This window comes from Mus musculus, chromosome 14 (assembly GCF_000001635.26).
Source record: "Mus musculus strain C57BL/6J chromosome 14, GRCm38.p6 C57BL/6J".
In the NCBI taxonomy this organism is placed as follows: domain Eukaryota; kingdom Metazoa; phylum Chordata; class Mammalia; order Rodentia; family Muridae; genus Mus; species Mus musculus.
The window spans coordinates 76,414,357-76,441,709 of record NC_000080.6 but is presented as its reverse complement, the minus strand read 5'-3'; the positions used below and the strand labels follow the sequence as shown (position 1 = coordinate 76,441,709).

The window sequence follows — 27,353 nt, the reverse complement described above, 5'->3', positions numbered from 1 at the left end:
TTAGCAAAAGACACATAAATACACTTAAAAATACGGTTGCAATTTTCACTTTCTACTCCTGAAACAAAAATAAGCCATTTATCAGTAAGTGCATTTTTTCCATGGAGAAAATATTTATTAGTTTTCAAATGATCACATAATACAAATATTACACAATAAATCATTCTAGGAAAAAATCACTTATATTAATATTCATAGAGTAAACACGGAAAAGATATAGGATTGCATATTGTGACACGAAATTGTTCTTTAAAAATCTAGAAAGAAAATGCATCAGAATTAAAGTTCAAACAAAACAGTTCACAGTGATACACAAAGTTTGACTTTGCAGTAGCTTGTAGCGTATGAGGTAATAGGAATGCACTAACATCTCGTTTGCATACTTTAAGGAACAGAGCTGAAATTCATTAAAGCTTGAGATTCCAAGGGTAAATCACTTTCTGTCTTCAGTGCTGAGACAAAAGGCTAGTGGGCTCAGGCATAAAATGGCTCCTACTGTGGTTTAAAGAATACAACAGGATGTCTAGTAAATCCCAGTTTCAGTTCCAAATCCAACTTTTGTTTAGATCCACTTGTAAGCTATCTTACTAAGGCAGGACAACAAAGCTGTCATCATTCTACAGGAATTCAGAGTTCTGTGGGGAATTTTTCAGTTCAAAATTATCTTTAATATTTACTTTTAAAAGCATTAAAACTTTTGAAAAATGAGTTATAATTAAGAAATAGTTTTTATAGCCAAGAAAGACTAAAAGCAGGTTATCTCTTAGCTGATAGTCTTCCATGTTGAGAGGCTAACATTTTAGTTCTCCTATTATTAATTCTATGATTTCTCTTCTTAAGACTTATTCCAACTTAAAAGGTGTTGGAATAACGGTGACTGTCACCGTTTTCCTTAGTAGCTTTGACTGGTCAGTTACCTGATAACCAAAGAAAGAATCACCATTTTGACAGCTGCGGCCAATTGGTAAATTGGACAATTCCTTGAAACCTATTCCCACCTACGGTTCACTCTGACTGTTCACTACCTCTGCTCTGCATCTCTCAAGAGGCGCAATGCCCACAGTGCAGAGTCAGCCCTTCAACCCTAACAGGCGTTTACTGCTTAGGAACACAGACTGGGCTCCACTGGGCCTCCAAGACAGCTCCATGGCTTTCATCATTTCATAAACTACAGTAAGAATAAGGCTCAGGACCAGCCAGAGATGAGCCAAGAGTACCTGCTAACACTTCAAGACTTGGGTTCACCCTTTATTCGCTTTAGCAATGGGTGACAAGAGAGATGGTGGACGGGTTCCTCAAGCTCTCTGTGGTGTTTTTTTTTTTTTTTAAAGGCTGCTTTTTAAAGTGGGGGTTGCCTATGTGATTAAATGATTTTCAGTCCCACAAATCTTTTAATTCAAGCAGATACAGAGAGCTGCTTTGAAAGACAAGACTCTCAAGCTTCCTCTATTTCAGTCTTCAGAATAAGAAATATTTTCATGGCCATGTAAAACTCCAATATGAAAAGATTACTTCATTATTTGAGCCTTTCCATTTTCAGACCAAAAATAAACCCGAGTATATCTTGGAAGTTTGTAAGTAACAAGATCAGGTGGGCTGGCTCATCCTTGTGTCTTCTAGACATAGTGCATGGGTCCGTTCACCACTGCCTTCCACACTGCAGGTGCTGCCACGGGGACAGATAGCGTCCATGAGGGCTCTGCTAGAGGACTTCCTTTGCTGAAGAGGTAGGATGTTTACCAGTTGAAAGAAATCTGGGCAATTAGAGAACAAATAAACCGGTCTCCCATTATCAAGATACCTGGAGTCACAGAAGAAGCCACCAAGGAAACAATGAAAACTTGCCAAAGCACCAACCTCACATTCTACCCACTGCGGATCTAAGACACGCCTGCACTCACACCCTACCCTTGGCATCAAAGAAACTAAGAAAGAGTCATCTTAATGCCCTAGGAAAAATCTAGGGTTGGCATAAATTACATTCCTAGGGACTAGAAAACTACTTTTGAGTATGTGTATAGCTTTCAGGAACATTAAATCCTGAAACATATTTGTTTTATTAAAGGATGACACCTCCATTTGACAGTAAAGCCACAACAGTGCTACCATTCCATCTCCTAAGAGACCGAGTGTGAAGGCCTAACATTTACGGTAGGAAAAAAGACCAAAAAGTCCTCTCTAATAGGGCAGGGTGACACCTGAATAGTCAACTGTATAAATTTAGAGATTTCAGGTGTCCAGTTCAAAGAGAAAGAACAGAAACTTCAATTTCTGGACTCTGCAAGAACTCTATCAAGTCTACTGTTACAATAAAGGCCAAAGCAAGAAATGACTGCCTTTCTTTCATTCCTGTGAACTACACAGGCATGGAGCAAATTGTGTGTGTGCTCCAGATTAGCCACTGAATCAGTTATCTGGAGAGAAAATTAAATTTTCGGTTTGTTTTGTGAATGGGCACTAGACAGTATTCTCCGCAAACACACAGACTGCAGTCCCACTTGGCTCCTCCAAGAAGCCAAGGGGGTTCCCAACAGAATAACGGGGAATGGAAGGACACTCCACTCTACAGATAAACCCAAGTAAATAATGGAAAGCACCCACTTGTTTATTATCCTTTCCCACTCTCTCCAGAAGCTGGGTATTCTGTCTCCAAGGGTTCAGTGGAGAAAGTGGAGCCCTGACGTCAAAAGCTCTCCGTGGTCTTGGCTGTATCTGTGCTGTGGCTCTAGGATCACTCCTTGTACCTCTGGGAGGAGAGAAGCACTGAAATAGAGCTGAATATAGATTTAAGAAAAAATTCTGATTAAAAAAATTACATACTCTGGTCATTTGAGTTTGTAATGGCTTATCCTCAGGACAAAAAGGAGCGATCTTGGTGCAAACTTTCTTAAGTACCATCTTAATTTCAATTGTAGTCGTCTGTTACCACAAATGATTGATTTCCTCGGTAGCTAACTAAGAAGGGGCCTGTACTGGTCTAAGCCATAACATACTCTGTGACAAAGCGCTCAACTTCAAACAGAGATCGGAGCAAAAAAAAAAGAAAATCATAAATTATTATGGGAAACAAGATCGCAGTTGTTATAAAGGGCCAGGGAGAAGGCACTCAGCCTGATACACCAAAGATCCCCAGTTAATTCTTCTATGAAAGAGAAGAGGATGGACTGGGAAGTAGAAACAGAATAATCACAGTAAAGAATATTACTAATCAGGAGCATCTACAGAGCTCAATTTAATGGTTTAAATTCCAGTAATTCAGACAGACCGATCAACACTATAGGCCAATATTATAGCTTAAAAAAAAAAAAGGTTAAACTGGAGTTTTATCAAAACTCTGACTAATGTCAATGAAAAAGGTTTCCTTTCTCCAGCGGTCAGTCATCTTTGAAACTGGAGGGCCGCATAATATTCATAGGTAATAAATACTTAAATTTTTTTTTTACATGCATGATCCTTTTATTTGGAGTCAAGAGGGACCAGGAATAATCATTAGTGGCCAGAATGTAGAGATTAGAACACGGAAGTATTCCAAACAATAGATGATGGTGAAGATGCTGGGAAACAGTTTTACTGTGGGACAGAGGTTCAAAAGCTCACAGTGTCTGATCCCTGGAAAGCTCAAAGGAGATGCAGAGGCAGGTGCGGATTTAAAGGATAGGAACGAACAGCACTGCCTTGGGGAAGGGACCAGCTGCCTGTGCGCAGGGTGGTAAGCTCCGCTGAAGCCTGAAGCCCCTCCTCTATTCCTAAAGGTGCCGCGTGTCCCTGCGGCGCGTGTCAGTCAGCCATGGTGTCCTATTTCTGGGACCTGTTATATTCTGGGTGAGCGAAGGAGGGGAAATGCAGCCAAGTTGTTTTCCCCTCACACCAACTGGTTATCACAAGTTTCCTTACCTGTTAGTGGACCGAGGGTTGTGCTGTCCTGTTCTCTACCAAACAACCAACAAAGGTTACATCTCAGCATTAAGGAGGCAGTGACCACGACAGTGTCGCCTGCCTTCACTTCCTCCTGGCTCTGGCAGCCAGGGTGGAAACAAACCAAAGCTGAAAAGGAATGGTTACTCCATTATCTAACAACATTTACACTCAACCTTTTCAAAGCCTGAGGAGGAAGAGCAAGCTGAACCCTTCTACTTAGGAACATACCCAGCTCTGCACAGATGAGGAATAAAAACAACGTGGCCCAAGAAAAGGAAACCCGTGAGGACTATAATTTCCAAAAAATTAAAAGAAAAAAAAAAGTAGCAGAGGAGGTGGAATTGGCACCTAGGAAAGACAGGAAATCAACAGCCTGAGTACTTCACGAGCCAAAGTGGCAACACGTGGCCCTCCCTAGCTCACAGTGCCCAATAGACTGCAGGACACTGTGGTTTTTAAAGAAAGGGCTGCCCAGGGCCTTCTCATTGGGAAGGGAGAGCAGGAATGACAAAAAGCACACACTAGAACCAAGACCTGAGTACAGACTACCCAGAGAAACACTGTCTAGTCCTTTACTAAAAAGAAGGACTGACGTTCCCATGGCTGGAATGGTCGAGTCTGTGACAACAGCATGGACCCAGGGCATTGGAGACGCCTTAGACGCACGGCCCTTGCACTTCTGCAATAATTAGCCCACAAGAACCCTCCAATTCTTTCTAATCAATTCTGTTGGCAAACCCTTCCTTCCTTTTATGATACTTCAATATAAACCACTGAAGACTACTTAAGAATTCTACATTAATGAAATCTAAGCAAAATTTAACTGTAAGAGTCAAGGTAGTGTTTTAAAATTCTATTCAGAAATTACAAACAAAGGTTGGGTATTTTTTTCCAATTTTCCCAGTCCTACCCCCCCCCCCCCCCCAATTATCAAATAATGACCAATCATAACCCAGAGCTGGATGGAAACTGGAAAAGGTGAAGAGCCATTTTGAACATTAGGTTAAGTTCACAACTTCAGCAGGAGCTCTAAAGTAATCACTTCAAAACCTTTATTTTTCACACCTTCAAGAATGCATGTTAAAAACACAGCCATCTTAGCTTGAAAACAGCAAAAGCCAAAGAAAGAGAACCTTAAAATCTTTGCATTCAGTTACAGAGCAAGTTCAATTCAAGCTCCTCAAAGTCCCCCTTCTCTCAGCTAGTCCTGTATTCTGTCCTCAGCACCAGGCCTGCTGCATGCTCTGACTCAACAACCAATAAACACGTAGATTTCGCCAGATAAAAATTACTTTGGTATCATTCAAGGGAGGCGGTGTTCCTTTTACTGTAAGTTAAAATTCTGGTTAGATTTGATGATTTTATACAGAAAAAATGTACAATTTCAAGATGGGGTGGTGAAGTGAAGGGCATCAACGGCGTTATCTCACCAGTACACAGCAGACCACCTCGCCCCACTGTCCTCTGTGTGACATAACTAAGTTTTCTGCAAGACTAAGACCTGGTTACTAGAGAATAAATTTCAAACCAAAGGTAACAAACTCTGTCGCGCTGTGATGTCACAAGGATGGGAGTGATGTAACACAAGGACGGGAGTGATGTCACACAAGGACGGGAGTGGCCTCAGTAGCCACGGGCTAGCAAATGCACCCGTGCTCCCGGGAACTGTCTACATTTCTGAAGATTCTCACAGAAAATCCAGCTACGTTCAAATAAAAAAAAAGGGGGGGGGTGGGGCCGCTAAGATAGATAGAGATAGCATTGTATACATTTACACATCCTACTGAGAAAGACGCATTCCTTGGAAAGGTCTATCAAATGAAGCTATTTGTAAAATTTGCCCTCAGTACTATATTATCAAATGAGGATATACGGCTTACTGGTTTTATGCATCATCAAAGAAAAAGAGAAAGCTAAACCTACTTATTTTTAGACAACGCACTTGAATCACATTTTCGTTGCTGCTTTTGAGGGCAGCCTTGGTCTCCCTCTCTGCCTCTCTAGCGCTAGTGCCACACAACAGTCTGAGTTAGCCCACACATGGGATTCTCCCTTAAAGTCTCTGCAGCCACTGATCCAGTTAAACCTGCTGCTTGCTTACCTGTGTGCAGACTATAAAGCAGACAGCAGACTTGGTCACCTGCCATAGCATCTTTTTCTTATCTACCTTCTAGCACCGATACTTCCTGGTTTAAAAGAACTCCCATTTAAAAAATGAACTTCCCATAGACTCCTCTGTCCATAACTGCCCCAGCTGGTCATCAGAAGAAAACTGATTTTCCTAAATAAATGCAGAATCTTTGCTCTCCAGGCCCTAGGAGTGTGTGTGGCACGCTGAATAAATAATTCAGTAAATGTTTTCCAAATGAAGTGCACTAGTCAAGAAAACCGTGAGAGAGGACTGCGTTTCCTGGCTTTCATACAGGTAGACACTACACAGTTCAACTTGAATTCTTAAGGAAACAACTTTATCCACAGTATCAGAGTTCAGACAGGAGATGAGACCAAACCAGACTACCTGCCACGCCAGTGTGTCTGCAGAGTCAGACCCCATCTCAAACAAACCACCCAACAGACAACAAAACCCCCTCACCATCTAACAAAATTCCATTATGGTTTTTTTCATCCTTTTGAAAAAGTAATGTTCAAAATGTTATTGATACTGAAGTCCCATCACTAGATTTAAATGTCAAGTTTTGTTAAAAGGTAACTAACCAAATGTGTCTTCACAAGAACTAAGGTACAGGATCAAGTAAGAGATGGAAACTGAGACGATCCTTAACACATGATGTATTTAAAGTGGTCAGCTTACTCAGACTGAAGGGCAAAGGGCAATCAGAAAACAGACCTGGTAAGTTCTGCCAGCTAGCTGTGACAACAGCGAAGGCAGCCTCAGAGGAAAGGAAAGACACAATCATCCCTGAACCTGACTCTCACAGAATAAAAAAAGAACTGTCTGTTTGACCTGCCCACATCACGGAGTGATCGTAAGTCTCAAGTTACTCAGCTGCGATTTTTAGAGCTATCCTACCTTTTCCCTCTCCCAAAGCTCCTTTTGCTGGCCTTGCTCTTAGAACATCAAAGAGACTCTGAAATATATGTTACTTTCAGACAAAATACCCCTTCCATTGTTTTTTTTTTCCTTTTAATCCTAGGACCCCAAGTTGTACACTGTATGAATACACAGAATAAGAAAAGACAACAGGTAATATTCATGTTTCATTGATTACATCAATTCCTTTAGTATCTTTATCCATTTATGGCAAAACCCAGCAACAACAACAAGAAGATGAAGAATACAACTGAAAAGGCCCTGATGCGGCAAGGATGTCAGACGCTAAATCAAGACAGGAAGTACAAGAAACAGAATACATGATGCTGTCCCAGGTCATCACCTTCACTGAGACAACTCCAGTAATGGGGCAAGTAGAGCAGGCAATTCCCGTTCTAGGCACGGGGCAGACAGACCGCAGCAGCACTCCTCAGCTACTAAACTCCTATCCCGTCCCATCAGGAGAAAACAAAAACAGGGCGAACAGAAGAAAGCCTTGGCTATATGAAAATCCTGTCTGAAAAACAAAAGCAAAACCAAAGACAGACAGACTGCTTATGTTCACAGTGCATTTGACAGTGCCACTTTCTTTGTATTTATCAAGCCAGCGACCCAAATCTCCACAGAGAAATAAAGCAAGGTGCTAGGACGATGGCTCAGCAGTTAGGAGCACTGTCTGCTCTTCCCGAGGACTGGGGCTTAGTTCCCAACACCGCATGGTGATTCACAACTGCCTAACTCTAGTTCGGAAGATCCAATACTGTCTTCCAGCATCCCACAGAACTAGGCACAAACACTGTGCAGGCAAAACAACTGCAAACATAAATAAAATTAAAAAGGAAGGAAGGAAGGAAGGAAGCGGGGGTGGGAGGGGCTGGAGGGATGGCGCCGTGCAACTTTCTTAGAGAGGATCCGAATCCAGCTCCCAGCGCCCTATGCCAGAGGTCTGTAACCCCCTGGAACTCCAGCTCCAGGGAGCTTGAAGTCTCTTCTGGCCTCTTCAGGTACTTGCACCCAAATACATGTGTGTATATACATATACATACACACAATTAAAATAATTTTTTAATGAAATGAAACTCCTCTAGTATCCTTCACACATTTTGGAAGTCACTGACTACTTACTACTCAGAAGTAATGCCAGATTGTGGTATTTCTAAAAACTAAAAAAAAAAAAAAATCATTCTGTCCTCAAATTTAGAGTTCAGCAAATACTTTAAAGCCTAAGTTGACTTCACAGTTTTATGGCAGCTCAGAAGAGTCAAGAGCTCTCTCCATATTAAGTAGCATTATCTTCACAAACATCTTCTATGGCAAATTTTTCACCTTAAAAACAAACAAAAAAAAAATGTCTTGGGCTACAAAGAATTTCAAATTTTACCTTGAAATTTGAGATTTTTTAAACCTCGAATGGTGGCTCAATCTATAATCCCTGCCCTCAGAGGCGGCCTCAGGAGGATCATTGCAGGAGGATAGCCTGGGCTACACAACAAGTACTATTTATATATAGTCTGAGCTATATAAGTACTATGGCCGGGTTACAGAGCAAGAACCTGTCTCAAAAAAAAAAAAAAAAAAAAATCAAACAACAAAATTGCAACATTTGTATTAGCTAGATTCTGGCAACCTAATTTGGGTTTCCTGAAGAATAGAGTGCCTACCACATACAGACTCCATCCCTAATAACTGAGCTGTTTACGAAGGCAGGGGCAGCTGGATGAGCGAGGGCGTGTGTGTCAACGCAGCACTGTTCCGAGCATCTGGCAAACACCTCTGTGGTGCTCTCATGTGGCGATATTCAAACTTTCATTTCTAATATGAATGCATACTTAGAAAAAATAAGATAGGAAACATCTCCAATTGTTATGGCAGGATAATAAATGTAAGAGAAACGGGCTCAAGAACACACAAAAACCATCTGGCAAAGCCACTGGGCTCTAGAACTTTCCTTTTCCCATGTGACAAACTAGTATTATTTAAAAAACAAAAACAAAAACAAAAACAAACCTCATTTTGAAAGTTTATAGAGAACTTCCAAATCCAGCTCAATGGATCTCCGAATTGAAGAATCCCGATTCCGAGTCATCCATCGCCTTATTGATCAGCCTCATTCACTGAGATGGTTGCCATCCCATATGGGGCTGAGAACGGAACAGATGGTCTTCAGGGCACTGTGCCATCCAAAACAATCTTTACAGAGTTTCAGATCCCGTCATCTGGAAACTGATTCTACTTTGGAGTGTTAAATTGCCACATGACACTGTATAATATCCCTAAGTCCCCTTCACTTCCATTAGAAACAAAACAAAAAAAAAAAAAGGAAGGCACGTTTTGTAACAACTTTTGCATCTGTGAACTTAGCTAGCCCAAGCACTCATCAAATACTCAGATAAAGGACAGTCCTCACAGAATGGCATTCAGAAAAACAACCAGCCCCTGATGTCCCCACTGAATGGAATACATTTTTTGGTTTTGTTTTTAACAAAATGACAATCTGTATCATGCTTGGTAGAAGTGAGAAAGAAGCCACTCTGAAGCCAAGTTCTTCCGTACACTCCCTGGCGATACAAACTACACCAAACATCACAAAGACCCAGAATGACTTGCTGAGAAGGCTGGAGTATGTACAAGTCTTAGCCTGGTAGGCAAGCTTTCTTTTAATTTACAATGCTATAAAGGAACCTTCTTACTCGGCACACTAGGGACACCAGCCATGTACAGAGTCTCCTCTGATTTTCCCAAACAGTACCAGGGTTATATTCTAGCCCCCACAGAACAGCTAAGAAAACTGGACTAACAAAGTTTAACTCGTTTATAAAAGTCAATTAAGAAGTAGAAAAACGGGCTGGAGAGATGGCTCAGTGGTTAAGAGCACCGACTGCTCTTCCGAAGGTCCTGAGTTCAAATCCCAGCAACCACATGATGGCTCACAACCACCCATGATGAGATCTGACGCCCTCTTCTGGTGCATCTGAAGACAGCTACAGTGTACTTAGATATAATAAACAAATCTTTAAAAAAAAAAAAAAAAAAAAGAGGTAGAAAAAACAAGGCTAGCGACCAGGTCTGATGCTAAAACTGATGTTCCAATAAAATCATTGAATGCTGACAGCACGAACAGCTTTGTTGATCAATTACTTGAATGCAAAAGCTGTCATGTGTGCTATATATGGGACAACAATTGAGCAAATACTTAACTTGGAAGACACCAAGATCTAAGATGCTTAGGACTTGTGGAGATCTTATGGGCTTTCCCTTCCTTGTATCATTAGCACTTCTGCTAAACACTAGGTATGTATGAAGCAAGCACTTGGTATTTCTGAGACAATACATTTCTATGGAGAGTCCTGTAGAGAGCTTTCTAGACTGACAGACAACTCCTTAAGCTAGCTGCTGTCATTTTCACTCCCCATGGGTAGACCTCCAGGTGTAGGCAACGAGGGGAGGGCATCCCTGGAGAGTGGGCTGTACCAAGTTACTCCACAAAAACTGTCACAACTGCATCTTTCCTTCCCACCCTCTCTACTGGTTTACCACCCACCCTGGTGTTTGTTCATCTCCTAGTGATGTGTTTAACCTCTAACTCAGACCTCAGTTATTCACTACTCATGGTATGTAGACTCAGTGCTAATGGGATTTAAGTTTCATATTCAAAAGCTCAAATATAGTACAGCTTGGCTCTGTGAGAGTAGACTCTATTCTTAAAAGCTTTTGGTTTTACATATTAGATCTATTTATAATAAGCCACTGTAAAGCCTCATGGGCTTAGACTCTGAGTACAACTTGAAAAATAACTGAAACTAAGAAAAATTCCAAAAGGAGCCTTACCTTCCACACACTTAACTCGTGGCCTGGCCCGCGGAGACAGAAGGTCTGGGAAGGTCACGCGTAGAGGTAAACTGACGAGCTTTCACAGCAGCTACTCCCTCCCACTAGTGACAGTGAGAATTAGGGAGCAGACAGGGTCCAATCAGTACCCAGTGATGACCTAAGCCAGCACCTCATTTCTGGGCTTCACTGCACCCCAAAAACCCCAGCTGTCACTTTCAACAGCTCCAATGCTCATTCACGAAAACAAAAGAAAACGTGACTAACTTCTGCAACAACTCTTAAGTACAACAACTCCTAATGCAACCTTTCCAACAACAAATGAAATTTGCATTCCAACAGAAAGGAGGAAAATGATGAATTCCATTTTTAAACTGCATTATTAATCACTCATATAAATTAGCACTTTTGTAGTTCATTAACAAACATAAGCTGCAACAACTAAAAATTAAAGACCTGAGTCATAAATACGCTATTACAACTCAATTAGTTAGAGTAAGGTTTCTGCTTTTAGCCTATTTAACTGTTAAGCTATGCTGAGCATAAGGCAGACACCCTCAGTAAGCTTAGCACTGAGAACAGACAGTCCCATCTACTCATCTTCCGTGGCATAAAACTGTCTCCCTGGACATGGGAGGCAAGAGGCAGATAGAGCTCTGTGATATTTAGGACAGCCTGGGCTACATAGTAAGTTCCAAGACAAGTGAGGGTTACACAGTGAGAGCCTGTCTAAAAAAAAAAAAAAAAAAAGAAAGAAAGAAAGAAAAGAAAAAGAAAAGAGAAGAGAAGACAAGAAGAGAAGAGTGTCTCCAGTTACTCTTCTGAATTGTGACTAGACTCCCACAATTCCAAGTTAACGCCCAGGCAGTACACTTGGAACTGTTAGCTACAGCAATGGGAGCCACCACTGTCCACTGTCTTCCTCTCAGGTGTCCATGGGCCCTTATGAATTTATCATCAAGCTGCCAAAAGTTCAGAAGCTAAAAGGTCTGGGATGTGGAGTAGTCTTAATCCAACAGGGCACGAGGATAGGAGAGGCCTGGATCTAGATCCACTGTTCTCTCGTGAACTGTAAGAAGTACTCGCTAGGAACCAAATGTTAGCGATTTTAGCAGGTAAACAATGTGAACACTCAACTTCAGACAGTAACTGAGGAGTGTGTGGTGGGTCTCCATGAAGGACAAGAACAGTAAAGAGCAGCTGGGGCGAGTGCAGGAGAGAAAGGGGAGAGAGGGGCAGATCTGATGGAAGCTCCTGACCATCACGCCACTAAATACAGCATAAAGACATGGCCCGTGATGGATTCTAAGAGATGCAGGTAGGCTGTGAGAGGAACACCCACTGATGGTGCCCGGGAGAGTTGCAGATCGCTGGGCTCCTCACACCAGGCTGGGCACGTCAGCTCACACCACAGCTGCTGTGTCCACTCACCAGCTTCATTATCTCTGCCCCCAAAGGATACTTAAGAAACGCCCAACGACATAAACACTCAGGGCAAAGTGTTCACTTAGCAGCGTATTTTTAAAACTGTATTTGCTAGGCAAAGTCATCCAACATCATCTTTATAAAGTACATTTCAAAAGCGGACTGTGTTCAACAAAAAGAAACTGTGTACAACTGTCACCAATACAACCAGGTTATCTAGAGAGAGCAAGCAAGGAAATGAGCCTCAAGTTAAACACAAAACTTGCTTATAACGACAATACCTGAAATAGCCACCCCTTTCAACCCAGCAAATCAAAAACTAAGGGGCCCTCTATTATATCAAAATATCTTTATTAGTCAGTAATTCTACTGTGGTAACAGAAAATGCCCTTTGCCCCAGTGCCGCCCAACACTCTTTGAGAAAGCAGAAGTCTCCTGACCACATGCCACCACAGCAGGATGGCTCAACTTGAGAAGGAGAGGGACCACAAAGTGAAATCTTTGGGCATGAAGCAGTCTCTAGGATGAACTAAATGTGGGGGATCCCATTCCATAGGTGGGGGTCCTGGTGACTAGAAATTGGAAAGTGGGCTGAGTAGTGGCATTTGTATCCACACCCACACCCACTGTTTCCTGTCAGTTACATTGTTGCAACCATGAGAAGAAAGTCAAAATTCAAACCCCTAAAACAAGAATTCCATGCACAAATCCCAGATCCCACCATACTGAATAAAAGGCTTCTCTCTCTCTCCTCAGTTTCCTCACCTGTAAAATGGGGATAAATATGAAGCCAAAATAGATGTTCAGAAGATTAAGTAGCTAGCACCCATGTGCTCAGACAACTCAGAACAGTGGTGCTGGTTCTCCACTACTCTACACCAACGCCACCACTGATGTGATTGGAGTCTGAACAGCACACAACATATGGCAGAAACTACCAACTCCCAGGCAGGACAGAGCCTCAAGAGGGCATAATCTAACTCAAAGTGCTTAATTAAAAACAAATTAAAAACTACATGAAAGTACCCTTATCACTGCTGCTACTGAGATACACCATAATCATGTGGCGATTTTAAGGGTAAGTACCATTTCAACTCTGAGTATCCTTTCAAAGCACTCCTAGCCAGTCAATATACTATTTGTTAGTATGTATAGGCACACTAAGAAAGCCTAAAGACAAAAAAAAGGTAGTAACTAAATAACCTGAATAAGCTATTGAGAGAATTAAGTCTTTACTAACAAACAATTCTGAATTTGTAAGTCATTCAAAGAATACTCAGAAATGTACATGGGATATCAAGAATTCCCCAAACCGGACAGTCAGGTGTTACTGCAAAACTTCGAGGGCCCTGGAAGAGTAAGCCATTATTTTCTTCTGTCTCAACCACAGAGAGCTCTGAGCTACTCTGCTCCGTGGATCCATGGATGAGCAAAGCCACGGCATGCATCACGGCCTAACACTGATCTGTCAGGAAACCAAGTCACAGTAAGTCTCCCCAGTCAGCACGAAGTGGTTCTGTGACAGGCAACCAGGCCAAACACTGACAGGTTCACAGACATGAAGGGACACTCTTGGACTAGCCTCTGGTGATCCCTGGATTACATCATTTCCCCTCCTGGTGGTGGGGGTGCTGCTTCTGGTATCATCACCATCATCAGTAGCCCACCCTTAAAATCGGAGGCCTCATCTGTCTCCCAATGCTTCTCAGACACACACACAGATAGTCACTAATGCTACTGTGAGTTCTGACCACTGCCAGCCCTTTCATGGTTCTTTCCCCCTCTGAAGAGCCCCTACTTTCCTCTTCTGAATAACAGGCAACTAATAATGGCCACAAGCAAAACAGATCACAGAAACTGTAAGCAAATGTTTACCAAACTGGTTAGAGGAAACAAACAAACAGACCCCCTCAACAGAAGCAAGTAGCATTCTACAAGCTCAAAGATTGTTTTTACATAGCTGACTACAAAGGATTTCCAAGATAATACCTAGGTATTTTAGAAACATTTTATGGAAAATAACTATGCCAGTCAAAAGTGGGAAAAATACTGATTATTCCGATTACAAAATAAATGGAGGGCTCTTTGTTGTTGTTTCATTCAAGTTAAAAGAATTTTTAACAGCTTTAGAGAATACAAAATAAACAAAACACAGTGCTTGTTTAGGGAAAAAAGAAAAAAGAAAAAAACCCCAGCCAACTCACAAGCAGCGAAAAGCAAGTCTCAATCACATCTACCAAAGGAAAAAACTGACGTCACATGACAGCCTCTAAGGAATTTAATTCTATCTTCTAAAAAGCTGCATCTGATTTCCCTGTTCTTACACCATGATTAAGAGTAGATTTTCTTCATTAAACAGACTTTCACCATCTCTGTAAACTGAAATAGTTTTTGGGTACGAGTAGATTCCAAACATCCCTCTTCACAGAGGTTAAAATTTTATCAGATAATCACATCAAGTAATAAATTATAACAAGTATTATAAACAAAAATAACAAGGTGCTTTTAATTAGTTTTAATAAACAACCTAAATTCATATTGGTATGTCAGAGGCCCTCCCAAAAGTTAACAGTTTAGCGGGGTGTAGTGGTACATACCTGTAATCCCAGGGCTCTGGAGGCTGAAGCAGGAAGATCACAAATTCAAGGCCAGCTGGGGCTACACAGCTAAGTTCAAGGTTGGCCTAGGCTACATAGCAATATCTTGGATCAAAACAAGAAAAATAAAATACAATAAAATGAAAGGACAATTAAACTTTAAGGAAGAGTTGGGGAGGTGACCTTGGACACATTTATGTTCAAGAACTGCATGTCCAAATGCCCAGAGAGGAATGGGTGGCAGGTGAGAAAGTTCCTGAAAGGTCATCAAGTGTCATTAGGAATGAAGCAGTGGGAGTGGAAGCCCTGGGCAGAGCGCAGCGTGGGGCACTTGCCTGGCACGCACGGGACCCTAGGCGCCATGCCCAGCACGGAGAGAAGCGAACGTTTTACTTTTCCCTTTTATCTGCTTCTTGTCTGCCAAGAACAGTGAGCCCTTGCCACATGCTCGCTCCCACCACCAGGCGCATGGGGCCAAGCAACCAGGACAGAACCTTCTAAAACCAGGAGCCAAAATAAACCTCTCCTAGGGAAATGGAGCCTGACGGGAGGCCAGGAGCGGCCAAGACAAAAGGATCACCTTACACAAGAGGGGAAGGGCTCAGGGGACCTGGGCACGTGCGTTACAGACAGGCAACACTGCCACAGTAACAGCTTCATTCGCGCTGCAGCACCGTACCAGAGAAAGGCAGGGTGTGTGTGCGCGGGCGCGCATCGCTCGGTCAGAGAGCTGCCACAGGCGGTACTTCCCTGAGTGAAGGCTGTTTTCTCTCAGACTGGAACTGTGCCAGCAGAGACGAGATGGGAGACAAAAGAAAGATGGGGTTTTACAGTCAGCATGGAGCCGGAGAGGAAAAGGAGATGAAGAATGCCATCTTAGTGTCTAAAGTAAAATAGTGAGTCTCCAAAATGAGGACAGCAAGCGTTAGTTAGGTTGACCACTGGGGAAGACAGGCGCTCCCTCCGTAGGCAGAGCAGCTCGTGCCTGTGAGCCCAGCACCAGGGAGGCTGAAGCAGGGTGGCTGCCTCAACTCAAGTTTGGGCCCAGCCAGTACTAAAACACCGAGCAGCCTGTGAGAATCAGAAAGGCCGAGGAAAGCTGACATTGATAGTCTGGCAGAGAATAATCTCAAAAAGACCAACACAGAATAGCAAGAAAAGTGGGAAACAAAAGAACAAAAAAATAAAAACTAGAAATAAAAAACAAAGAAGGGTGTCGCAGTCAGCCAGAGTGATGCAGGTGGGAGGTCGGTCGGCCAGCAGAAGGCAGCAGAGACGACTTTGCGGTCAGGAGGACTGGGAAGGAAGAAATGGCGGAAGGAAAAAGGTATCTGTCTGTGAGATCACACCCACTGTTTACAATATAGGGAAGAAGGGCTTGTTTTTTTTCTTCTCCTGTACCTTCCTTTGAATGAGCTGTGTGTGGTAGGCCTGACCAGGAATTCCTGCATCTGGAAGGCTGAGGCAGGAGAACTGCTGTGAAAGACTTGTCTCTGCTAAGCAAGGAGAATGTGACCTCACAAGCAAGGATGAGAAACAAGCACACGTTCTGCCATGACATCCAGCCTTGATGGTAACGATCGAACCCAAGGAACAAGGCTCCCACTGTGACTCCAGACCGGGGCTTTTCAGTTTCAAGTCTCAAATTTAAATTTCTAGACAAGAAACAATATCTATTCTTTTGCTGTTAAAGTGAATTTTTGAGGCCCTATCTCAAATAAATAAAAGGAAAGATATAAAAATGAAGCCTATTTAAAAAAAAAAAAACAGGCCATGAAAAGACAATAGTAATACAACTCTGGATGCTGGAAAGTGGACGGCTGACTTCGCAAACAGTAATAAAAACAATCAGATTAGGTAAACAGTGGAGAAAGCCAAAAACATCCCAACTTAAACTTCACAAAGCCCCAAAGGCCCAGGAACTGGCAGCCAGAGCCACTGTAGGCATGGAGGCTCTGAGGAAGGCAGGTGTAAGCAGCTCTCAGGCCTGCTCCTTCCCCAAGGGCCAAGTCTGCAGGCTGAGAGGGGCCTTGTGAAGCCAAGACGAGTGGGCGAAGCTCAGCAGAAGGCAAGCGGGGAGAGTGGAACATGGCTGAATGAAGGCCTGCTGGGGACCCAAGGCTCCCAAGACTTTTCACTCCTCTGCTCCCTGCAGCCCCTGTGGACACGCCTTTCTGCCTAGGCACTCCTTCTTACCATAGCTAATCAAGTACGAAGATATCCCGACCCCTAGTCAAACAGCCCAGTCAGGGTACCAGCTATTGGGGCCATCAATGGCCGACAAAAGCTCTGTTGAGAACCTGTACCCAACACTTCCATCTCCTACCTTGCACACAACTGCCAACTGTTTAAAGGAAGGGAATAGAACATGAAAGATACAGACCCAGGTACAGAAGAAAATGAAACCTGGAAAAAGCAGACTGAACACAAAGGAAACTTTTAAAGAGCTAAGCGTGATGACACACGACAACATCTACACAGAGGCAGGGCTGGATAATGGCAAGTTCAAGGCCAGCCTGGACTACACAGAGAAACCCTGTCATAAAACAAATCTAACATGTTCACGGAGCTAAGAAAAAGCTCTGCTAAATTAAAATGGAGCGGTACACAGCTTTAAAAAAAAAAGGGCAAAGATCAAAAACAACAAAGCTCTTGGAAATTAAACATAAGAAAAACGGAGCAGAAATAGAAACCAAGGAAATCAGACCAGCCAGAAAGGCCCATTATGCAAATAAGTTTGAGGAGAAAATTCTGGGATGTAGTTCACCTGGCAGATCCTTTGCCAAGTCTATGAGAGGCCCTGGGTTCAAACTCAGTACCCCAAACTTTACAGGATGAAATAGCACACAGCAAAACTTCATGAAGAGAAGCAGAACCACCCTCCCACCACGAACACAAGTCACCACTGGAAGCAAACTTTAAAAGCTTTCATAGATTTTTAAAAATGAGGAGAGAGAGGAAGGGAGGAGAATGAAAGAGAGGAAAGACACTAAGGCCACATAAGGCCTAAGAAACCAAAACGGCTCTAGAATTCTCAAAAGCAGTATGGAAGCTTGAGTCAGTGGAGTCAGTGGTGTCAGTGAAGCTGTAAGACAAGGTTTGCGACCTGTCACCCTCAACCCAAGCTCAGAAGTCAACCGAGTGTAAAGGTGAGCTGACACCATTTAAAAACAGCAAGCAAATCACGAATGATGTCAACACTGGCTGTGGAAACGAAGATGGACCACTGGAGGAGTGAGAGAATCCAAGAGCAATGAGTAGCGAGCCTAGGTGACAGGCCACCACGGTGGCCAGAGTGACACTCGACTTCCTAGAGAAAGGCCGAGTCAATACCCCGATGTTAAGGCTGAGGGGCAGGTAATACGGACCATTCGTGAAAAGCGGTGACTAAATGCAATATAAATGGGGACCATACACTCCAGCCACTGACGCTGACCCCAAGCCAAGTTCCACGCTAAGAACAACCACAACAAATGTTCTAAGTAGCTCTCCGGTCCTCTGGCACTGACATGCAAGCACACAATCACCAGAGAGCTGAGGAAGGCCTCTATCCAGGCGGAGACCAAAGCACACACAACTTGGAGACCAGGAGAAACAGGATGAAGAAATTCTTAAGAGGGGGACCCACCCCTTCCAATACACCAAGTATCTGGGGACGGAGGGGGTAGCAGGCCAGCCACTGGACACTGTACTGTGGACAGAAAAAGGAATGATCTTTTACAAGGCTTATGAATATTCAAGAGTGACATAGCAGTTGGGAGAAACTCCCGGAACAAGGACAACCAACAGGCAGGTCCATTTTTATCTGAGAAATTTAAGAACACAAAGTAAGGATAGTTCTTATTTGATAAACTCTTAGGGACACAATGAGTTAAGTTCAGAGAGTCTTCTAAATTCAATTTAATTTACCTGATTCTGTGAGAACTGCTATCGCCTTCATTGTTTTCAAATGAGGGAACTGAGGCACAAGCAAACCAAACAACCCCCCTGAAGTCCTAGGAAAGGAGCAGAGGACAGAGGAGACAAGGCTGGGCGGTCTGCCTTCTGAGCTGCTCCTGACCGGCACACTGTTGGCCAACCGGGAGTAAGACAGGCTTGTCAAAGACGAACCATCTACACAAAATTAAAGGGATTCTAGGAAGGAGATCTGAAAAGGAAGGAGGTGGGAGGTAGACTTTTATTCTTTAAATTGTACATCTAAAAAATAAATACTTCCTGTCAGGCGTGATGGTGAACACACACCTCTGACCCCGGAAGCACTGGGGAGGCAGAAGCAGGCTGATCTCTGTGAGTTCAAGGCCAGCCAGGGCTACTGGTCAATACAAAAACCATTAAAAGGTATTTGGTGTTTTACATTATTTTAATTGATCCGTCCTACCACTCCCAGTAGATAAGCAAAACAAGTGTGGTTCCTTTTTCTGTAAGAAACCCCTGATTTCCAGGCTGGGGAGAAGGCTCACTCTCCCATCTTACAAGATGGGAGGTGCTTGCTACAGAGCCTGTGAACCTGAGTTTGGACCCCAGAACCCACATAAAAGCCTGACAGAGGCAGATGCTTCTAATCTCAGCCCCGAGGAACTACAGACAGGTGTAAGTATTCCTGAAGCTCACTGGCAAGCCAGCCCAGCCGACACAGTGAGCTCCAATCTAATGAGAAGGAATCTCAAAAAATAAAGTGGACACAGTTGAGGAAGACAACTGAAGTTGACTCCTGACTTCATAATCACATACATGCATGAAACACAAAAGTAAACATTTTTTAAAAAGCCCACTCATTCCTGTATAATTTAAGGACTTACTATAAAACAGACACTATTTAGAATGCTGGCATCATTTCACCTTAAGGAGCAAGAAGCTAGCGAAGTCATATTGCTCATTTCATTCTATTACATAAATTATAACACCTGCATTTCTAATGATGTGGTTAAGATGACAGACAATAGGAACTGTGCCTTGATAGGAAAAACAGAAAAAGATCTGCTAAGTTTGTTTAAAAAAAAAATTTTTTTTTTGTTCCTGCCCTTGTGGGAAAGACTGGTAAACATAATTATCACCAAATATACAGTACTTAAATAGAGACAGTAAAATGTGCTAAGGAAATACCCCCTGGGGAAGAACAATCTTTCAGAGGGAACATCTGAGCTTTGCTTATAAACAAGAATTTCACATAACACTGTGCTAACAAGTACAGAACATTATAGTAAAATAACTATCTTCCTGTTCCTGCAAACGTGAAGTTCACATTAAAGGCTAAGACATCAAGATCGTTATAATAAAATGGCCTTTTAAAAAAATAAGTCACATAATCTTCCATCCCCGTATCTGTAATGTTTATAGTCTCCTCTGAGTATTACAGTTGGTAAGTGCACAACTGAAAGCACTTTCCACGTGTCTGACTGAGCATTTACATCTAAAGTGCTAGAGTATATCGCAATATATAGAGTATATCACAATATATAGAGTATATCGCAATATTTACTCAAGGATAATCTCTCTCTTCTGCCACCAAACATTTCCATGCTAACATTACTTCCTGGGTCATAAAATGAAATGAGGGCACAACCCTTTCTTCCAAAGGATATCAATGGTGACAAAGCCTGAAGGATGCAGGTGACACAGGCTGGCACGGAGGACAGGCAGTAGCTCTAAGGTTGGTTCACTTTTGCCTCTCCTAGGTATTTCCCAATTATCTCCCAAGGGCAAATTTAAGTTTTTTTTTTTAAATCAAACTACAATGAGATAAAAACAATCTGTAATAAATCACAATTAAAACTAGACCTGGATGGTTGGTCCAGCATGCTCCTTGAGGGGGAGGGGGGAGGACGACACTCCGACCTTAGAGAACTTGGACACCTGGCAAACAGTGTGTCCACTCTTGATGACTCAACTCTGATGTCAACTGACACAAACTTGTAATAAAGTTCAAAGACCGTCTGAGGACTGCTTCCGTTGGTTACTGCAGACAATTGCTTCCCAGTGCTTCCCTGGAACACAGCTCTACCCCAGTGACTCCTGACCCGCCTTGACCTCAGTCACTACGCATCTGTTTAGGAAACTGCTCTGCACTCTCACACTGGGATTCACTCTACGGATAAAAACCAGTGTGCAGTATCCTCTGACTTAACTGTGGACAGCAGGTCTTCCCAGGCCTGCCATCTCCCTACCAACAGGAGGAAAAACAAAGGAGGAAGCCCTCCCAGGAGCTCACAGACAGTAATTAAGAAAACCTTCCCAGGTTTGTTACCAGTGTGTGGTAATGTCATGTCTCTATGTCATCTGTCTTTCACATCTTAGGTTGACATCTGTATTATATAGTTATTTTAACAAGGAACTTCACTCAGTTCACACCCTTTTGGTTTAGGAAACAAAAAAATTAGAGTAAATAGTTCCTTAAACTAAAATTACAGGTGAGGATCAGAATGATAAAGATAAAATTAAAGGTTGAACAATAGTTATAATTGCACGAAACAGTCCATCTTGTGAGGTACTTTTGTAGGAGGGTAAGGACTACATTTAGTTAGTAACAAAATTTAAGTATATGACTATTAGAAAAACAAAAAAACTAAAAAAGTATTTTCACCTGTTTCAATGTTAAATGACTTGGGAAAAAAATAGTGAAAACTTCACCAGAACACATGGCCTTGTTTTCTCTTTATAAAACTCTTTTGCAACATTTTCAGTTTTTCAAAGTAAACCCACAAATATACAAATAGAATATAAATGTTTCAACTAGAATAGTTGAAAGTTTAATGTCAAATATCTCAAAAAAAAAATCCTAAAATAATTAACTATCTTAAATGTTTTTTCAAAACTTCAGTGAAAAAGAAGTCTTTTTACAACTACTATACTTCTCTGTTTATATATACTGGCAAACTTGCAAAAAGAACTTTCCTTTTTTTAAAAAAAAAAAAAAGAAAGAATCTTAAAGTAATATAAAATCAAAGTTCACAGTCTGACTCACAAGTGTGATTTAGCATATTATTTCCAGCATAATTGGAAAAAAAAAAAATGCTGGCCTAATACTGCCTTTTAGCCTGTCTGTCTTTTGGCGAGAAGAGAAAACAGGTGGGACAGATAACCAGTATAAAATCAGCCCTTGTAAGACTGACCTCACTCTTTAAAATGGCTACCACTTTTATCTACTATCAGAAGACAAGACTGTACAGCATTACTGACTACCAAGGATAAATGTAGGTATTCTGCCCTTGGAAAATACGCTTTAAGGCGCACATTCCTCTTCTGTTCCGACAGAGTTTACAGAAGCTAACAACAGTCTGAGGGCAGCCTATATCACCCAGATTAGGTCATCTTTCCCACAGTGCCTTAGGAGGGCAAGCAGGTAACTGTATCTTTCACAGCGTGAGATCAAACATACTAGGAAAGAAAAGGGCTGTACCGCAAGAACAGACGTGGCAACCACACCCCCAACAAGAAATCACCATAAAGATTCTAGTAGCTCCAAAGAATAGCTTTAACTATTTCGTGGGGTAACAAAAGGTAAGCCGCTTTTCATAATCTTCTCAAAAGCACTTTATAACTAATAAAAGCTACCTGGTAGCCCCAAGTCTATTTGGCATATACACTTACACTTTATAACTACCGTGAACATTACTGTCATAACCTAGTCTGCCTCCCAACCACTCTGAAACCATTCCGTGACATTCTTCCTCTGGGAAACTTACCATGAATATGCACTTCTCACATGCAAACGAAAAGGTGTAGGTATATATACATATGTATATATGTATATGTGTGTATATATGTACATATATATGTGTGTATATATATATCTTCAGACTAACTGCACCCACACGTATTGTATTGCTACTTGAGAGATTAACTTGGAACTGCCCGATGGCTGCAGAAGCACGTGATCTTACCTCTCGTCCTCGCCATCCACCAGGGGTGTTGTCAGCGGTAGCACCTTCAACGGGAAGAGAGAAGCAGGGGCTGCTAGGCTGCTGCTACTCCCATCTGAAACTGCTGACATTCCCCCACTGTCACCACTCATAGTCTGAGGTAAGCCGCCTAAGGAGGGCTCCGCTGGGCGCCTGGCATCTTCCATTTGGCTTCCAATGGCCTGAGCTAATGATTGTGTAGAGAACTGAGTAGAACTTAGTGGTATCTGTTGTGCCAAAGGCAAATTTATGTTAGTGGCTATCAAGGGAGATTGACTAACACTTTGAACCAAACTGCCATTTTGGGTGGCTGGGGGTTGTGCTATATTCTGTGGTGGAACTAAGTTTGTTGGGACAGAAGGCATTCCAGAAGGAGCGGCTGAACTAACCTGATTTGTAACAGAAATAGTGCTAGCAGAGGGCAGAGGACTGCCTGTGGGCAACTGCTGGGAAACAACCCCTTGGGCCACGGTTTCTACTCCCTGTGGCTGGGGAGGCACAGTTACCAAGGTACTCTGGGGTGCAATGACCAATTGTTGTGGAAGGCTTGAAGCACGGGTTTGAACTCCCTGATGAATGATCCCGGTTGGAGCAGGTAGGACTACTTGTGAAGATGGAGGAGCACCTTGCTGAATAACTGAAGGTGTAACTTGGGTAGAGGGCTGCTGTACTGCAGTGGGTATGTTTGCCTGTTGACCGATACTTGCAATCTGACCGCCAGTTGGTACAGTGGACACTGCTGTTTGAGCCTGGCCAATGGGCTGCCCAGCCGCCCCTGCAGGTTGTGTTTGTACTGCTGTGGGCTGCCCTGGCAGCTGGATCCCCTGTGCCTGAGCCACAGGAATCACTGATATTCCTGCCCCCGTGCCCGTGGAACTGGACTGCCCAGAGGACAATGCTGCTTGAAATATTGGCTGCTGCTGCTGCTGCACATACTCTGAAGTTGGATTTTGAGTCACTGGCTGGCCATGGCCTGGGGCTATCTGCGCAGGAACCATTGGTTGCTGCTGCCCATATTGTAACTGCTGGGGTGGTGCCCCTGGAAGAGGAGTTTGCACGGGAGGAGCTGTCTGAGAATATGGCAGCTGCGGTTGAGCCAGGCTGGAAACAGAAGGCTGCTGACCTACAGCCGCCGTGATGCCGACCACGCTGACAGGGGAAGGCTGGATACCAGTTGCGGCACTCATGGTGGCTTGCAGAGGGACAGGCTGAAGAGTCTGCTTCTGCTGAAAGCTCAACTCTTGAGGCTGTAACTGTACTTGTGACATCTGTGACTGAGAAATACTCTGTGGCATACTAACCGCCGCAATACTCTGTGGAGCAGGGCTACTGAACTCTAGCTGTTGGAGAGCCACACCTTGAAGACCTGGAGGCGCTGGTGGTAGCGGCGGCTGCTGCGGCGCCACCACAGCCGGGGCTCCCATCATCTCTCCACTTCCCACACTCTCCGTGTAGTGACTCAGTGTGCTCACACTACTGCTCACAGAACTCCCACTAGTGCTCTCCCTCTCCGAGGACGATGCTTCCGTGGGGGTTTGCTTCACCGTCTCCACCACTTTATTGACGGCCACGCCTTCTGTAGCTGGCACAGCGTTTTCCTTCTCATAGAATTCTGTGCAAGTCCATCGACCTTTTTTAAAGGGTTCAGAAGTAGAGTCTAACTTCACAACCCTGAACCTCGATGTGTTAACTGTTGGTTGCTGCTGCTGCTGCTGCTGCTGCTGACTGGAAACCACTCCCACAGTGATACCTGCAGCTGCATTAAGGACACTGTTAGCAACAGGAGAGGAAGAAACGGTACCATTGCCCATGCCACTCAAGATACTCGAATTAACAACACTGGTAACTCCAGGCCCACCACTTATGCTAGCAGCATTAGGGATATTGCTTGTATTTATATTAGCATTACCATGCACGCTGTTCGTCACACTGGGACTGAAACTACCCACAGCAGCAATGTTAACATTATTCGTAGCGCTCGTGCCAGTAACCGAATTTATACCTAGGCTTCCTGTAGTACTTGGAGTACGGATGTTCGTCATCACTGATGCTGGTAAGCCACTCGATGGTACTGCAGGAGGAGGTGCGACTGGCACACCACCATCAGAACTTCCAGTTGTAGAGAGTTTCCTGGACACTGGGCTCGAGGGTGGCCCTCCGGGAATGGATGGACCGGCCACAGCAGCATGTGATGAATGATGGTGCCCATGGTGAAGGTGGTGCCCATGATGAGGGTGATGGTGATGATGGAGGTGGTGGGGATGGGCATTCCCATTGATCACAACGTTCTGTTGTGGAAGGTGAGGCAAATGAGGCTGAGGAAGGTGGGGCTGGTTAGGAGAGACTGCCCCAGGTGTCTCAGCTTCCTGGAAGTTATTCAGAGTCTCCTCTGAGGAGCTTCGTTCAGGCTCACCTAAGTCAGTGGCCCTGGAAAGGGAGACGTCGAGGATCTCGGAAGAGGAGAGATCTTCCGTGTGCGACTCATCCAGATCGTCGTAGCTCTCGGTGTCCTCCGCGATGCTGTTGTTGGAGCTGATGCTGGCAGAGATCTGAGCCGGAGTAACGCTAGTTATCTGGAAGCCACTTTTCTTTTTCATCTGAGTTCCGCCTGGCGCAAGAGGCTGTCCCTGCAGCTGAGCCTGCGAGAGGAGGTTCAGGCTTTGTGGAGGCGGAGGCTGGGGTCCCTGCGTGGAAGATGCAGCAGGAGGCGGCGGCTGGAGCAGCGAAGGAGGAGGAAAATCTTCAGAAGATGGAGCAGCACCACTGACGCCCGTACCTGCTGCATTGAGAGCAGAGGCGCTGCCACCACCGCTGCCCCTTCGAGGGAACATTGCCGGGTGCGCCATCTTCCTAGCACTAATGTCTGCAGCAGCGGCCGCCGCGGCGGTGGACTCCGGCGGCTGGTGCATTGTGCTGGGTACCGGGGGGCGGAGGAGGCAAGTGCAATTTCCTTCTGCACCGTAATCTTTGTATGGAGAAGCCGGAGAGACGAACAGGACCTGAAGCTCCGCCCGACGCGATCCCTCCTCCTCCTCCTCCTCTGCCGAAGGCGCCGGCTGCTCGTGCCTTCGAGGGCTAACTTCGGGAAGGGAGGATGAACCGGGTGAACCAGGTGGCTGGGGAACCGAAGGGGGACCCCTTCAGTCCTTCGCCATTCACTTCCCCCTCCAGTCACACACCCCCCTTTATATTCCGCTTCACGTGGGGTGCGGGGCGGGAGGGAGGGGAGCCCAGGAGGGGGCGGGGGAGGCGAGGAGAAGCGAGAAATGCCCACCTTCTTTGGCCAACTCCGGAGCCAGCTCAACCCCCTCCTCCCGCGGCGACGGCCGCTGCAAAAGCCCCTCCGCTCGTCCTGCACCGAGGCAGCGCGGAGCGAGCGGTCGCCCCGGCCCTCGCCACCCCCGGCGCCGCGGCCGCCGGCGAGCCCTGAGCTCAGCGTCGCTCCAACCTCCCCTGCCGGCGCGGCCGGCCCCGCTCGGGCCTCCCCCCACGGCCCGCGGCCCCTCTCAAACCCCCTGGGCTCGCGACGGCTGCTCCGGGAGGAAAGGCTGGCCGCGGCTGGGGCCCGGGCGGCGCGGCTGCGAGCGGGGCGGTGGCGGGGCGCCCGGTACGGTGAGCCCAGCAACGAGGCGCGGGCGGGCGCGCAGAGACGCCGGATCCTCGCGGAGCGCGGCCGGGGCGCGGCGGCGGCGGCGGTGGCGGCAGCAGCAGCGGGAGCCCAGGGACCGCTCCATCACTGGCAGCCATGGAGCCCGAGCATTTTCCTCCCTCGGGGCAGGCGCTCGGCTCGCCACACGTCCTCGGAGAGGAAGGGCGCCGGCGCCCGGGCTGCTCCGGCGGGCGGCGGGACGTGCGCGGGAGCGGAGGGGCGAGCTCGCGTCCTCTTCTCGGCCCGCCGGCTGGTTCGGCACCGAGCTGCTCCCGCGACCGGGAGGGAGGGAGAGAGGGAGGGAGGGGGCCGCGGGCGGCGGTGGCTCCTTTTCGCGGCGGTGGCGGCCAGACGGGGCTGGTGCAGCGGCTGCAGCCGACGCCGTTCAAAGAAATGAGAGGTGGGGTTGGTCGGTGGCGGCGCGGGGCGGGGGAGTGGGAGGGCGTCGGGCGAGGAGGGGGCTGTGATGGTTGTTACTAGTGCTCTTCTCGGGCTGCTCCGTATCCCCTGGTCTCTCGCGGCATCAAGAGAGGAGGGACCAGCGCCCCAGCGCGAGAGGAGGAGGGTCGAGCTCTGACCGAGGAGAAGGAGGAGGAGGAGGTGGCAGGGGGGAGGGGTCGTGGAGGAGAGGAGGGAAGATGGCGTCTGCGCGTGCGCGCCGGCGCTGCAGACATAAAGCCGGGTCTGACCAGGGGAGGTGGCCTGTCTTCGGTCCGCGCCGAGCTCTCGGCTCCGTCTCCCACGGAAATTACCGAAGGCCGGCGGAGTCGCCGACGCCGGAGGGCGGTGGGGGGTGGGGCACTCGGGCGCGCGAGCGAGCGAATCCGGGTCGCGTGGAGAGGCTGGGGTGGGGCTGGGAGGGGGGGGGGGAACCACGCCGCGCGCGTGCGCGCAGGTTAGGCGTGTCCGCTGCTGTCTCCCACGCGGACCCCGGCGGCGAGGCGGGTGCGGAGCGCTAGGTCTCGGGTGTGCGCGCCCTGGGGCGG

At 45.5% G+C, this 27,353-nt stretch overlaps 1 protein-coding gene across 17 annotated transcripts in view; it reads right to left on the bottom strand.

The window, feature by feature from the left end:
* The window catches only part of Tsc22d1 (TSC22 domain family, member 1), a 92,805-nt gene extending 66,056 nt beyond the window's left edge, over positions 1–26,749 (bottom strand). Inside the window, exons 1-5 of one of the 17 annotated variants that reach the window (XR_001781105.2) lie at positions 25,993–26,079; positions 22,701–25,834; positions 3,895–4,044; positions 2,602–2,774; positions 90–1,801 (exon numbers count right to left, since the gene is read on the bottom strand). Coding sequence is in view for 10 of the 17 variants with exons in the window: in XM_006518799.3 (XP_006518862.1) it covers positions 2,458–2,746; positions 22,701–25,627 (3,216 nt within the window). In the remaining 7 variants the exon portion in view is untranslated. Of the gene's footprint in view, positions 1–89; positions 4,045–22,700; positions 25,890–25,992 lie in introns of those variants that run through there. The other 16 variants (XR_383154.3, XR_003950836.1, XR_003950837.1 and 13 more) reach the window with 16 other exon arrangements.
* Positions 26,750–27,353: the final 604 nt, after the last annotated feature.